The sequence below is a fragment of the Chiloscyllium punctatum genome, chromosome 15 (assembly GCF_047496795.1).
Source record: "Chiloscyllium punctatum isolate Juve2018m chromosome 15, sChiPun1.3, whole genome shotgun sequence".
Lineage (NCBI taxonomy): Eukaryota > Metazoa > Chordata > Chondrichthyes > Orectolobiformes > Hemiscylliidae > Chiloscyllium > Chiloscyllium punctatum.
Genome location: NC_092753.1, coordinates 10,284,557 through 10,298,584, shown reverse-complemented (window position 1 = coordinate 10,298,584; position 14,028 = coordinate 10,284,557). Strand labels below are relative to the sequence as shown.

The following is a 14,028-nucleotide window of genomic DNA, read 5'->3' as shown; positions in this document are numbered from 1 at the left end:
GGGGGGGGTGGGGGGGGGGGGGGGGGGGGGGGGGGGGGGGGGGGGGGGGGGGGGGGGGGGGGGGGGGGGAGGGGGGGGTGGGGGGGGGGGGGGGGGGGGGGAGGGGGGGGGGGGGGGGGGGGGGGGGTGGGGGGGGGGGGGGGGGGGGGGGGGGGGGGGGGGGGGGGGTGGGGGGGGGGGGGGGGGGGGGGGGGGGGGGGGGGGGTGGGGGGGGGGGGGGGTGGGGGGGGGGGGATGGGGGGGGGGGGGGGGGGGGGGGGGGGGGGGGGGGGGGAGGGGGTGGGGGGGGGGGGGGGGGTGGGGGGGGGGGGGGGGGGGGGGGGGGGGGGGAGGGGGGGGGGGGGGTGGGGGGGGGGGGGGGGGGGGGGGGGGGTGGAGGGGGGGGGGGGGGGGGGGGGGGGGGGGGGGGGGGGAGGGGGGGGGGGGGGGGGGGGGGGGGGAGGGGGGGGGGGGGGGGGGGGGGAGGGGGGGGGAGGGGGGGGGGGGGGGGGGGGGGAGGGGGGGGTGGGGGGGGGGGGGGGGTGGGGGGGGGGGGGGGGGTGGGGGGGGGGGGGGGGGGGGGGGGGGGGGGGGGGGGGGTGGGGGGGGGGGGGAGGGGGGGGGGGGGGGGGGGGGGGAGGGGGGGGGGGGGGGGGGGGGTGTGGGGGGGGGGGGGGGGGGGGGGGGGGGGGGGGGGGGGGGGGGGGGGGGGGGGGGGGGGGGGGGGGGGGGGGGGGGGGGGGGGGGGCTGGGGGGGGGGGGGAGGGCGGGGGGGAGGGGGGAGGGGAGGAGGGAGGGGGGAGGGGCAGGGAGGGAGGGGGAGGGGGGGAGGGGAGGGAGGGGGAGGGGAGGGGGGGGGGAGGGGGAGGGAGGGGGAGGGAGGGGGGAGGGGCAGGGAGGGGGAGGGGAGGGGAGGGGGGAGGGCAGGGAGGGGAGGGAGGGGGAGGGGCAGGGGGAGGGGGGAGGGGGAGGGTCAGGGAGGGAGGGGGGAGGGTCAGGGAGGGAGGGGGAGGGTCAGGGAGGGAGGGGGAGGGGCAGGGAGGAGGAGGGGAGAGGGAGGAGAGGGAGGAGAGAGGGGAGGAGGGGAGGGACAGGAGGAGAGAGACAGGGGGAGGGAGGGGAGGAGGGTGGGAGGGGGGAGGGAGGGAGAGGAGAGAGAGAGAGGAGGGAGGAAGGGGAGGTGGAGGTGGGGGGGTGGGGTGGGGGAGCTGAGGGTTACCTGTCGAATTCTTCCTCTTCTTCCTGTAGCTGCTGAGGATGGCGCGGGGAGATGTGGTCAGTGCCTGTAAGGTGGGGGAGGGCAAAACCTCTTCAGGACGGAACTCGGGCAACTCGGCAAATCGCTCCTCGAAATCAACCTCCGACAGGACCCTGTGGAGAGACTCAACATAACCAGCCGGCAAATACGGCAAACAGCTCCCCCACACCGTCACGGGACAGGGGTCTGGGAATCTCCCACACCGTCACGGGACAGGGGTCTGGGAATCTCCCACACCGTCACGGGACAGGGGTCTGGGAATCTCCCACACCATCACGGGACAGGGGGGGGGGGGGGGGGGGGGGGGGGGGTCTGGGAATCTCCCCCACACGGTCACGGGACAGGGGTCTGGGAATCTCCTACACGGTCACGGGACAGGGGTCTGTGATTCCCCCACACGGTCACGGGACAGGGGTCTGGGAATCTCCCCCACACGGTCACGGGACAGGGGTCTGGGAATCTCCCCCACACGGTCACGGGACAGGGGTCTGGGAATCTCCCACACCATCACGGGACAGGGGTCTGGGAATCTCCCACACCATCACGGGACAGGGGTCTGTGATTCCCCCACACGGTCACGGGACAGGGGTCTGGGAATCTCCCCCACACGGTCACGGGACAGGGGTCTGGGAATCTCCCCCACACGGTCACGGGACAGGGGTCTGGGAATCTCCCACACCATCACGGGACAGGGGTCTGGGAATCTTCCACACCGTCACGGGACAGGGGTCTGTGATTGCCCTACACGGTCACGGGACAGGGGTCTGGGAATCTCCCCCACACGGTCACGGGACAGGGGTCTGGGAATCTCCCACACCATCACGGGACAGGGGTCTGGGAATCTTCCACACCGTCACGGGACAGGGGTCTGTGATTGCCCTACACGGTCACGGGACAGGGGTCTGGGAATCTCCCCCACGGTCACGGGACAGGGGTCTGGGAATCTCCCACACGGTCACGGGACAGGGGTCTGGGAATCTCCCACACGGTCACGGGACAGGGGTCTGGGAATCTCCCACACCATCACGGGACAGGGGTCTGGGAATCTCCCCCACACGGTCACGGGACAGGGGTCTGGGAATCTCCTACACGGTCACGGGACAGGGGTCTGGGAATCTCCCACACGGTCACGGGACAGGGGTCTGGGAATCTCCCACACCATCACGGGACTGGGGTCTGGGAATCTCCCCCACACGGTCACGGGACAGGGGTCTGGGAATCTCCCACACGGTCACGGGACAGGGGTCTGGGAATCTCCCACACCGTCACGGGACAGGGGTCTGGGAATCTCCCACACGGTCACGGGACAGGGGTCTGTGATTGCCCTACACGGTCACGGGGACAGGGGTCTGGGAATCTCCCACACGGTCACGGGACAGGGGTCTGGGAATCTCCCCCACGGTCACGGGACAGGGGTCTGGGAATCTCCCACACGATCACGGGACAGGGGTCTGGGAATCTCCCCCACACGGTCACGGGACAGGGGTCTGGGAATCTCCCCCACACGGTCACGGGACAGGGGTCTGGGAATCTCCCACACGATCACGGGACAGGGGTCTGGGAATCTCCCCCACACCGTCACGGGACAGGGGTCTGGGAATCTCCCACACCGTCACGGGACAGGGGGTCTGGGAATCTCCCACACCGTCACGGGACAGGGGTCTGGGAATCTCCCACACCGTCACGGGACAGGGGTCTGGGAATCTCCCACACCGTCACGGGACAGGGGTCTGTGTCTGTGATTCCCCACACGGTGACAGGACGGGGGTCTGTGATTCCCCCACACGGTGACGGGACGGGACGGGGTCTGTGATTCCCCCACACGGTGACAGGACGGGGGGTCTGTGATTCCCCCACACGGTGACGGGACAGGGGGTCTGTGATTCCCCCACACGGTGACGGGACAGGGGGTCTGTGTCTGTGATTCCCCCACACGGTGACCTGACGGGGGGGTCTGTGATTCCCCCACACGGTGACGGGACGGGGGGGTCTGTGTCTGTGATTCCCCCACACGGTGACGGGACAGGGGGTCTGTGTCTGTGATTCCCCCACACGGTGACAGGACGGGGGGTCTGTGATTCCCCCACACGGTGACGGGACGGGGGGTCTGTGTCTGTGATTCCCCCACACGGTGACGGGACGGGGGTCTGTGTCTGTGATTCCCCCACACGGTGACGGGGACAGGGGGTCTGTGTCTGTGATTCCCCCACACGGTGACAGGACGGGGGGTCTGTAATTCCCCCACACGGTGACCTGACGGGGGGTCTGTGTCTGTGATTCCCCCACACGGTGACGGGACGGGGGTCTGTGCCTGTGATTCCCCCACACGGTGATGGGACGGGGGTCTGTGTCTGTGACCCCCCCACACGGTGACGGGACGGGGGTCTGTCTCTGTGATTCCCCCACACGGTGACAGGACGGGGGTCTGTGTCTGTGATTCCCCCACAAGGTGACGGGACGGGGGTCTGTGTCTGTGATTCCCCCACACGGTGATGGGACGGGGGTCTGTGTCTGTGATTCCCCCACACGGTGACGGGACAGGGGGTCTGTGTCTGTGATTCCCCCACACGGTGATGGGACGTGGCTCTGTGTCTGTGATTCCCCCACACGGTGATGGGACGGGGGTCTGTGTCTGTGATTCCCCCACACGGTGACGGGACGGGGGTCTGTGTCTGTGATTCCCCCACACGGTGACAGGACTGGGGTCTGTGTCTGTGATTCCCCCACACGGTGACGGGACGGGGGTCTGTGTCTGTGATTCCCCCACACGGTGACAGGACTGGGGTCTGTGTCTGTGATTCCCCACACGGTGACGGGACGGGGGTCTGTGTGTCTGTGACTCCCCCACACGGTGACGGGACGGGGGTCTGTGTGTCTGTGACTCCCCCACACGGTGAGGGGACGGGGGTCTGTGTCTGTGATTCCCCCACACGGTGACAGGACGGCGGTCTCTGTCTGTGATTCCCCCACACGGTGACGGGACGGGGGTCTGTGTCTGTGATTCCCCCACACGGTGACGGAACGGGGGTCTGTGTCTGTGATTCCCCCACACGGTGACGGGACGGGGGTCTGTGTCTGTGATTCCCCCACACGGTGACGGGACAGGGGTCTGTGTCTGTGATTCCCCCACACGGTGACGGGACAGGGGGTCTGTGATTCCCCCACACGGTGACGGGACAGGGGGTCTGTGTCTGTGATTCCCCCACACGGTGACCTGACGGGGGGGTCTGTGATTCCCCCACACGGTGACGGGACGGGGGGGTCTGTGTCTGTGATTCCCCCACACGGTGACGGGACAGGGGGTCTGTGTCTGTGATTCCCCCACACGGTGACAGGACGGGGGGTCTGTGATTCCCCCACACGGTGACGGGACGGGGGGTCTGTGTCTGTGATTCCCCCACACGGTGACGGGATGGGGGTCTGTGTCTGTGATTCCCCCACACGGTGACGGGACAGGGGGTCTGTGTCTGTGATTCCCCCACACGGTGACAGGACGGGGGGTCTGTAATTCCCCCACACGGTGACCTGACGGGGGGTCTGTGTCTGTGATTCCCCCACACGGTGACGGGACGGGGGTCTGTGCCTGTGATTCCCCCACACGGTGATGGGACGGGGGTCTGTGTCTGTGACCCCCCCACACGGTGACGGGACGGGGGTCTGTGTCTGTGATTCCCCCACACGGTGACAGGACGGGGGTCTGTGTCTGTGATTCCCCCACAAGGTGACGGGACGGGGGTCTGTGTCTGTGATTCCCCCACACGGTGATGGGACGGGGGTCTGTGTCTGTGATTCCCCCACACGGTGACGGGACGGGGGTCTGTGTCTGTGATTCCCCCACACGGTGACAGGACTGGGGTCTGTGTCTGTGATTCCCCCACACGGTGACGGGACGGGGGTCTGTGTCTGTGATTCCCCCACACGGTGACAGGACTGGGGTCTGTGTCTGTGATTCCCCCACACGGTGACGGGACGGGGGTCTGTGTGTCTGTGACTCCCCCACACGGTGACGGGACGGGGGTCTGTGTGTCTGTGACTCCCCCACACGGTGAGGGGACGGGGGTCTGTGTCTGTGATTCCCCCACACGGTGACAGGACGGCGGTCTCTGTCTGTGATTCCCCCACACGGTGACGGGACGGGGGTCTGTGTCTGTGATTCCCCCACACGGTGACGGAACGGGGGTCTGTGTCTGTGATTCCCCCACACGGTGACGGGACGGGGGTCTGTGTCTGTGATTCCCCCACACGGTGACGGGACAGGGGTCTGTGTCTGTGATGCCCCCACACGGTGACGGGACAGGGGTCTGTGTCTGTGATGCCCCCACACGGTGACGGGACGGGGGTCTGTGTCTGTGATTCCCCCACACGGTGACGGGACGGGGGTCTGTGTCTGTGATTCCCCCACACGGTGACGGGACGGGGGTCTGTGTCTGTGATTCCCCCACACGGTGACGGGACGGGGGTCTGTGTCTGTGATTCCCCCACACGGTGAGGGGACGGGGGTCTGTGTCTGTGATTCCCCCACACGGTGACGGGACGGGGGTCTGTGTCTGTGATTCCCCCACACGGTGACGGGACGGGGGTCTGTGTCTGTGATTCCCCCACACGGTGACAGGACGGTGGTCTCTGTCTGTGATTCCCCCACACGGTGATGGGACGGGGGTCTGTGTCTGTGATTCCCCCACACGGTGATGGGACGTGGCTCTGTGTCTGTGATTCCCCCACACGGTGACGGGACGGGGGGTCTGTGTCTGTGACTCCCCCACACGGTGACGGGACGGGGGTCTGTGTCTGTGATTCCCCCACACGGTGATAGGACGGGGGTCTGTGTCTGTGATTCCCCCACACGGTGACGGGACGGGGGTCTGTGTCTGTGATTCCCCCACACGGTGACGGGACGGGGGGGGTCTGTGTCTGTGATTCCCCCACACGGTGACGGGACGGGGCTCTAACTCTCTCGCTCCCCCGCCCAGTGTGCCTCAGTGTGAATGTGCTGATGTTTGTGTGTCAGAGACTCACTTGTCGACAGAATCGAAGGTTTTTTTCAGTGGAGGCGGTCTGACTTTGAGCTTCTTGGGCTGCTCCTTCCTGTCGGCGCTCTCCGAGGAGCTCCCTGAGGGCTTGGCCAACTCACCCGAGGATCCTGGGGTCTGAGAGGTTGATGGAGCCTCAGGCCGAGAGTCTGCAGGAGGGCCTCGCCACTCTGTGCTGCCTGTGAACTTCCCGGGCTAGACACAACACCCCCAGACACACACCCACACACACACCCAGACACACACCCACACACCCAGACACAACACCCCCAGACACCCACACCCACACCCAGACACACACCCACACAGACACCGACACACACACCCACACACACACCCAGACACAACACCCATACACACACCGACACACACACACACACACACACCCACACAGACACACACACACACACCGACACACACACACACACACAGACACACACACACACACCGACACACACACACACACACCCACAAAGACACACACACACACCCACACACACCCCGACACACACACACACCCCAACACACACACACACCCCGACACACACAGACACCCAGACACACACCCAGACACACCCACCCACACACACACCGACACACACACACACCCCGACACACAGACACACACCCAGACACAACACACCCAGACACCCAGACACACCCCCAGACACACACACCCACACACACACCCACACACACCGACACCCACCCAGACACACCCCCACACACATACCCAGACACACACCCACACGCACAGACACAGAGAGACAGAGAGAGAGAGTGGTTATGGGAGTTGGAGACCAGGCCCACACTGTCCTGTCCCACCGCCCCCTGCTGGCTCCCTGACCCACCAAACCCTGACTGCACTGTCCCCACAGACCCCCCACCGTGCTCCCCACCCCCCACCGTGCCCCCCACAGACCCCCACCGTGCTCCCCACCCACCCCACCGTGCCCCCCCCACCGTGCTCTCCACCCACCCCCCACCGTGCCCCCCCTCAAACCGTGCCCCCCCCAGTTTCCCCCCCCCCCCCACTCCCCTCACCATTCCTGCCTTCCCCCGGTGCTGCAGTGTGTGATTTGCCCTTAGCCCCATGATTGCCCCACACTGGATCAGAACCGGCTGCCTGGTGCCAACTCTCTGCCCCCCCTCCCCCTCTCTCTCTGTGACCCCCCCCTCCCCCCCTCCCTCCCCCGGACTGTCCCTGGGGGTGTCGTTCTCACCGTGGGCTCCTTTTTGAAGGTGATCTCGGTGTTGGTGGACTTGCTGGTGTAGCCGACGGGACTGGCCACACTGCGGGCTGCCCTCTCCTCTCCGTCCGGGGGGCTGGCTGCGTGGGGAGCCCTCTCCTCACCGGGGGTCCCTGTCCCTGTCCCTGTCCCGGGCAGGGCCTGGTGCTGGGGTCCGGCCTCCCGCTGTAGGCAGGGCTGGCCCGAGGTCGACACCTCCTCCCCCTGCTCCTCCTCCCCCTGCTCCTCCTCCTCCTCCTGCTCCTCTTCCCCCTCGCCCTCGGCGGTAGGGAGCCTGGGGACCCTCTCCTCCGGGGGGTCACACACAGACGCCGCCTCCTCTCCCTCCAGGCCGGGCTGCTGGGCGCTCTCGGGGGTACCCTCAGGCAGTTTGCACCCTCCCCGACCGGTACCTGCTGGCTCATGGTGGCCGGAGGGGGCGAGGTTGGTGCCTGGGGCCTTACTCTTGGCTCCTGTTCCTCCTCCTGCTGCTGCTGCTGACGCCGTTGCCAACCCTGGCTGTTTCTGTGGGGTTCGGACAGTCCTCAAACCCAATGGCAAACTCCCTGTACGCACAGGACACACAGTAGGTTAGCACCGTCCGCGACACCACCTCCCCCCCCCCCACTCATCAAAAGGTCGGCACAACATCGCGGGCCGAAGGGCCTGTCCTGCTTGACGTGTCACTCACAGACTGTCCCATTGACGGGGGTGAGGGGGGGGGGGGGGTGGTAAACGCAGAGTGGTGCAGCAATCGGCCGGTCAGATGCAGAGAATCGATTTTCGGACACAGCGTTGTGGGGATGTGGGGGGGGGGGGGGGGGGCGTGTCTCTGCCCTCGAGGGGGGGGTTGCCAGGCGAGGTGGAGGAGGGGGGTGACTGGAGCTTTCAACGTCGCATTTAAAAACTCCCAGGTTTGCAGGGCCAAGCCGGGGTGGGGGTGGGGGTGAGAAGGAGCAGGAGGAGGGCGGCAGGCTGAGTTGGCCAGCTACTGCCAGTACAGGCCAGACAGGCTGAGCGGCCTCAGTTTGGGCCCTCTCACAGATTCGCTGAACCGTCAATGGGACTGCCGCCAGACAGTGTAAAAGCATCCCCCCCACCCCCAACCTGAACTCCACAGGGACCGCTGTGTGTTGCCATAGCGACGGAGGCCTACTTTTCAGGCCTGTGTGTTGAATTGGGTTACCTCCCAGCCAGCATGACTGCCAGCGACAACACAGAACAAAGGCACCCCTTAAAACCACAACACCATGCTGAAGGAGGCTCCAACCGTTCAGTCTCCTCAAATGCCTCAAGTTTGGAGCTTTTTAATTTGTTTTTAATCCACTTATGAAATGTGGGCGTCCCTGGCCTTTTATTATCCAGATTGCCCTGGGTCTGGAGTCACGTCTAGGCCCAGACCAGGTAAGGACGACAGGTTCCTTCCCTAAAGGACATGAGTGAACCCATCGGGGTTTTTCTGACAATCGACAATGGCCTCATGGTCATCACGAGACACCTAATTGCAAACGCTTTTCACTGAATTGAAATTCTACCGTGTGCCATGGCGGGATTAGAGCCCCGTTAACCAGAACATTAGCTGAGTTCCCAGGCTTGATTGAATCTGGAGCGTTTCTTGTTGAAAGGTGACCGCGGAGGCTGGAGATGTAGTTTGCAAATGTCGCACCATTCGGACTGGTGATAACGCCACGTCCTGCTGGAGAGACCGGGCTGGGTCTGTAAGGTGTGACGGCTGGAAGGGTGGGCATCTGGAATGAGCTGGGAAGGAAGAGCCCCCCCCCCCCCCCCACCCACCCCCACCCCAAGAGGAAGGCCGAGCCAGTTCGTCTGTTGTGTTTGAATTCCGGTGGACTTCAGGGAGCAAACCGGCCTGCCCTTGGGGACGGGCGACTGAAGGAATTCCCTCACATCGTGCTTTCTGAGCGAGTGCTGCTCAAAGGCGCTGCAGACAGCAACGGCCGATGAGTGAGCTGGCCCCCACACACCACATGATCCCAGTGACTGACTCCAGAAAGTCCTCGAACCTATCACTTCGGTCTTCAAGAATAACCCATGGGCCAGTGGGTGTGAATGAGCGTGTGGGTGTGTGAGGGTGAGTGGGGGTGTGTGTGTGTGTGTCTGTGTGAGTGAGAGAAATAGTGTGTGTGTGTGTGTGAGAGAGAGTGTGTGCATGTGAGTGAATGAGTGAGAATGTGAGTGTGAGACAGTGTGTGGGTGAGAGACGGGGTGTGCGTGTGAGAGAGTGTGTGTGTGAGTGTGTGTCTGTGTGAGTGATTGAGAGTGTGAGACAGAGTGTGTGTGTGAGAGAGACAATGCATGTGAGAGATAGTGTGCACATGGCAGAGTGTGTGCGCGAGTGAGTGCGGGAGACGGAGTGTGTAGGGGTGCGAGTGTGTGTGTGAGACAGAAAGCGAGTGAGTGAGTAAGAGTGTGTGTTTTTCTCAGGATATTCTGAGGGATAAGCATTTATACTTTGATAATTATTGACTATGTTAGCTGATCACTGCATCTCAACTGATCAAACTCATTGCGGGCAGATCGGACGGGGGTTTGTGAGGAAGATGCCCAGTACAGAGGGGTTGTGTCATGAGGAAAGGTTGGACAGGTTGGAAGTCTGGAGTTTCGGAGGATGAGAGGTGATCTCATTGAGACACAGGACCCTTGAGGGGTTTGACAGGGTCAATGGTGAAGAGGGTGTTTTCCCCCCCGATGGGAGAGTCTGGGAGCAGAGGGCACTGTCTCAGATTAAACAGACACTGTCTGACTGAGTGGTGGAGGAGCTGAATGTCCACCACTGCTCCTATTTCTTAGGCTCGAAGTGTTGCTTCCACAGTAAACTCAGGTCAGTGACCATGGGCGGTTGGCAATTTGTTTTAGTTAAAACCCCACGACACATATGTAGATTAGGCACTTCCCAAACTGGCCATTTTGGGAACTGGGTGGGATGTTTCCGTTTCGCGTTGTGAACCAGACAGTGGAGTGACGACCTGAACAAAATGGTCCTGAGAGTGTGAAGTGTTTGGGTGGGGAGAGTCCCCTTCTGGTTCCAATGTGGTCAGGAGGGATTGAAGTCACTGGGTTACACAGTGAGGTCAGGGACTGGGGCCCAGTACTTCACAAGACACTTCAGGTGCTGTCTCACTGCCCGATACAACTCAGACAGGATTTCGATTCTCCTGGGCCCAAACCCTCTGGGACGAAAGCGAACATACCATGTGCTCCCAGAATTGCTTGCTGCATCGCTTTGCCAATTCCCACTGACCCAGAACCTGGGAGGCATGGTGGCTCAGTGGGTTAGCACTGTGGCCTCACAGTCCCAAGGACCAGGGTTGAGTTAGCACATTCGCCTCGTATCTGCGTGGGTATACTTCGGGTGCTCTGGATTCCTCCCACAATCCAAAGATGTGCAGGTTAGGGTGGATTGGCCGTGCTAAATTGTCCCATAGTGCTCAGAGATGTGCAGGTTAGGGTGGATTGGCCATGCTAAATTGTCCCATAGTGCCCAGGGATGTGCAGGTTAGGGTGGATTGGCCATGCTAAATTGTCCCATAGTGTCCAGGAATGTGTAGGTTAGGGTGGATTGGCCGTGCTAAATTGTCCCATAGTGTCCAGGGATGTGCAGGTTAGGGTGGATTGGCCGTGCTAAATTGTCCCATAGTCTTCAGGGATGTGCAGGTTAGGGTGGATTGGCCATGCTAAATTGTCCCATAGTGTCCAGGGATGTGCAGGTTAGGGTGGATTGGCCGTGCTAAATTGTCCCATAGTGTTCAGGGATGTGCAGGTTAGGGTGGATTGGCCATGCTAAATTGTCCCATAGTGCCCAGGGATGTGCAGGTTAGGGTGAATTGGCCGTGCTAAATTGTCCCATAGTGTCCAGGGATGTGCAGGTTAGGGTGGAGTGGCCATGCTAAATTGTCCCATAGTGTCCAGGGATGTGCAGGTTAGGGTGGATTGGCCGTGCTAAATTGTCCCATAGTGTTCAGGGATGTGTAGGTTAGGGAGGATTGGCCATACTAAATTGTCCCATAGTGCCCAGGGACGTGCAGATTAGGGTGGATTGGCCGTGCTAAATTGTCCCATAGTGTCCAGGGATGTGCAGGTTAGGGTGGATTGGCCGTGCTAAATTGTCCCGTAGTGTTCAGGGATGTGTAGGTTAGGGAGGATTGGCCATACTAAATTGTCCCATAGTGCCCAGGGATGTGCAGATTAGGGTGGATTGGCCGTGCTAAATTGTCCCATAGTGTCCAGGGATGTGCAGGTTAGGGTGGATTGGCCGTGCTAAATTGTCCCGTAGTGCTCAGGGATGTGCAGGTTAGGGTGGATTGGCCGTGCTAAATTGTCCCATAGTGCCCAGGGATGTGTAGGTTAGGGTGGATTGGCCGTGCTAAATTCTCCCATAGTGTCCAGGGATGTGCAGGTTAGGGTGGATTGGCCGTGCTAAATTGTCCCATAGTGTCCAGGGATGTGCAGGTTAGGGTGGATTGGCCGTGCTAAATTGTCAAATAGTGCCCAGGGATGTGTAGGTTAGGGTGGATTGGCCGTGTTAAATTGTCCCATAGTGTCCAGGGATGTGCAGGTTAGGGTGGATTGGCCGTGCTAAATTGTCCCATAGTGTCCAGGGATGTGCAGGTTAGGGTGGATTGGCCATGCTTAATTGTCCCATAGTGTCCAGGGATGTGCAGGTTAGGGTGGATTGGCCGTGCTAAATTGTCCCATAGTGCCCAGGGATGTGCAGGTTAGGGTGGATTGGCCATGCTAAATTCTCCCATAGTGCTCAGGGATGTGCAGGTTAGGGTGGATTGGCCGTGCTAAATTGTCCCATAGTGTTCAGAGATGTGCAGGTTAGGGTGGATTGGCCACGCTAAATTGTCCCATAGTGCCCAGGGATGTGTAGGTTAGGGTGGATTGGCCACGCTAAATTGTCCCATAGTGCCCAGGGATGTGTAGGTTAGGGTGGATTGGCCACGCTAAATTGTCCCATAGTGCCCAGGGATGTGCTGGTTAGGGTGGATTGGCCGTGCTAAATTGTCCCATAGTGCCCAGGGATGTGCTGGTTAGGGTGGATTGGCCGTGTTAAATTGTCCCATAGTGCCCAGGGATGTGCAGGTTAGGGTGGATTGGCCGTGCTAAATTGTCCCATAGTGCCCAGGGATGTGCAGGTTAGGGTAGATTGGCCATGCTAAATTGTCCCATAGTGCCCAGGGATGTGCAGGTTAGGGTGGATTGGCCATGCTAGATTGTCCCATAGTGTTCAGAGATGTGCAGGTTAGGGTGGATTGGCCATGCTAAATTGTCCCATAGTGCCCAGGGATGTGTAGGTTAGGGTGGATTGGCCACGCTAAATTGTCCCATAGTGCCCAGGGATGTGTAGGTTAGGGTGGATTGGCCATGCTAAATTGTCCCATAGTGCCCAGGGATGTGCTGGTTAGGGTGGATTGGCCGTGCTAAATTGTCCCATAGTGCCCAGGGATGTGCAGGTTAGGGTGGATTGGCCGTGCTAAATTGTCCCATAGTGCCCAGGGATGTGTAGGTTAGGGTGGATTGGCCGTGGGAAATGCAGCGTTTTAGGGTAGGGGGAGTCTGTGTGGATTCGTTCGGCTGAATGGCCTGCTCCCACACTTTCAGGATTCTATGACAGCCCAGTCCCTCTGAATAGCAATACTTTCCGTACTGTCCTGTCCCTTCCTCCCGCCTATCAAAGTGGACAGTCTCCATGTCTCCACACTGTATCACTGTGCTCCTTGGGACACTGTGCTTCATCTGTGCCTCTCACACTCCCAGCAGGTTTTCTATCACCTGCCAATGACACCACATGGTACAGGAGGACGGGCTGCTGGTGCTTGGTCAGTCCTCTGGAATCAGCTACCTTCGGGAGATTTAAACTATCCTTGGATAAGCACGTGGATGGGGATGGGATAGAGTCGGGGGACGAGCTGAGAGTAGTTCACAGGTTGGCGCAACATTGAGGGCATGTTCTGCGCTGTCTTGTTCCATGTTCTAATCTGAAGCCCGTGTTGTGCTGCTGCAGAGCTTCCAATCCCACCTTGGCACGATGGAGATGCCTGAACTGGGTACAATCCGAAATGTCAAAAAAAATACCCTCACCATTATCAACCATCACCCAAAAATCCCATCGGGTTCACGCGTGTCCTTTGGGGATGGAAACTGCCACCCTTACCCAGTCCGGCCTACACCTGACTCTTTATTGCCACCCTGGGTCATAAATGCCAGTTTGGTCAGTGATGCCCATCTGCTGAGTCAGAATAATATGTAGCTGGAGACAGCAGGAGATGATATGATTCGGAGTTGGGGAGCATATGCAAGGTGTCACAGCTTGTGGCAGGGCAGGGTGTGCAGGAGACACGAGGTCTGCAGAGGGACGTCGAGGGGTTAACTGAGGGGGGCAAGGGTCAGGCAGATGGAGTCCGATGTTGGTCAGAATCACGGCAACGTGGCCTGTGATTGAAACGGTGAGAAATCGCAGCGTGCCGCGATGCAGAGGGCCCTGGGGTGTCCTTGTACATGAATCACA

The 14,028-nt window shown here is 61.6% G+C and overlaps 2 protein-coding genes across 2 annotated transcripts in view; one reads left to right on the top strand and one right to left on the bottom strand.

The window, feature by feature from the left end:
- cog3 (component of oligomeric golgi complex 3) overlaps positions 1-14,028 on the top strand; it is a 522,289-nt gene that overhangs the window by 430,210 nt on the left and 78,051 nt on the right. The gene's annotated exons all lie outside the window — the stretch shown is intronic.
- LOC140485885 (protein capicua homolog) overlaps positions 1-14,028 on the bottom strand; it is a 37,485-nt gene that overhangs the window by 238 nt on the left and 23,219 nt on the right. The window contains exons 4-6 of the mRNA XM_072584335.1: positions 7,491-8,062; positions 6,254-6,462; positions 1,199-1,350 (exon numbers count right to left, since the gene is read on the bottom strand). Coding sequence (XP_072440436.1) covers positions 1,199-1,350; positions 6,254-6,462; positions 7,491-8,062 — 933 coding nt within the window. The remainder of the gene's footprint in view (positions 1-1,198; positions 1,351-6,253; positions 6,463-7,490; positions 8,063-14,028) is intronic.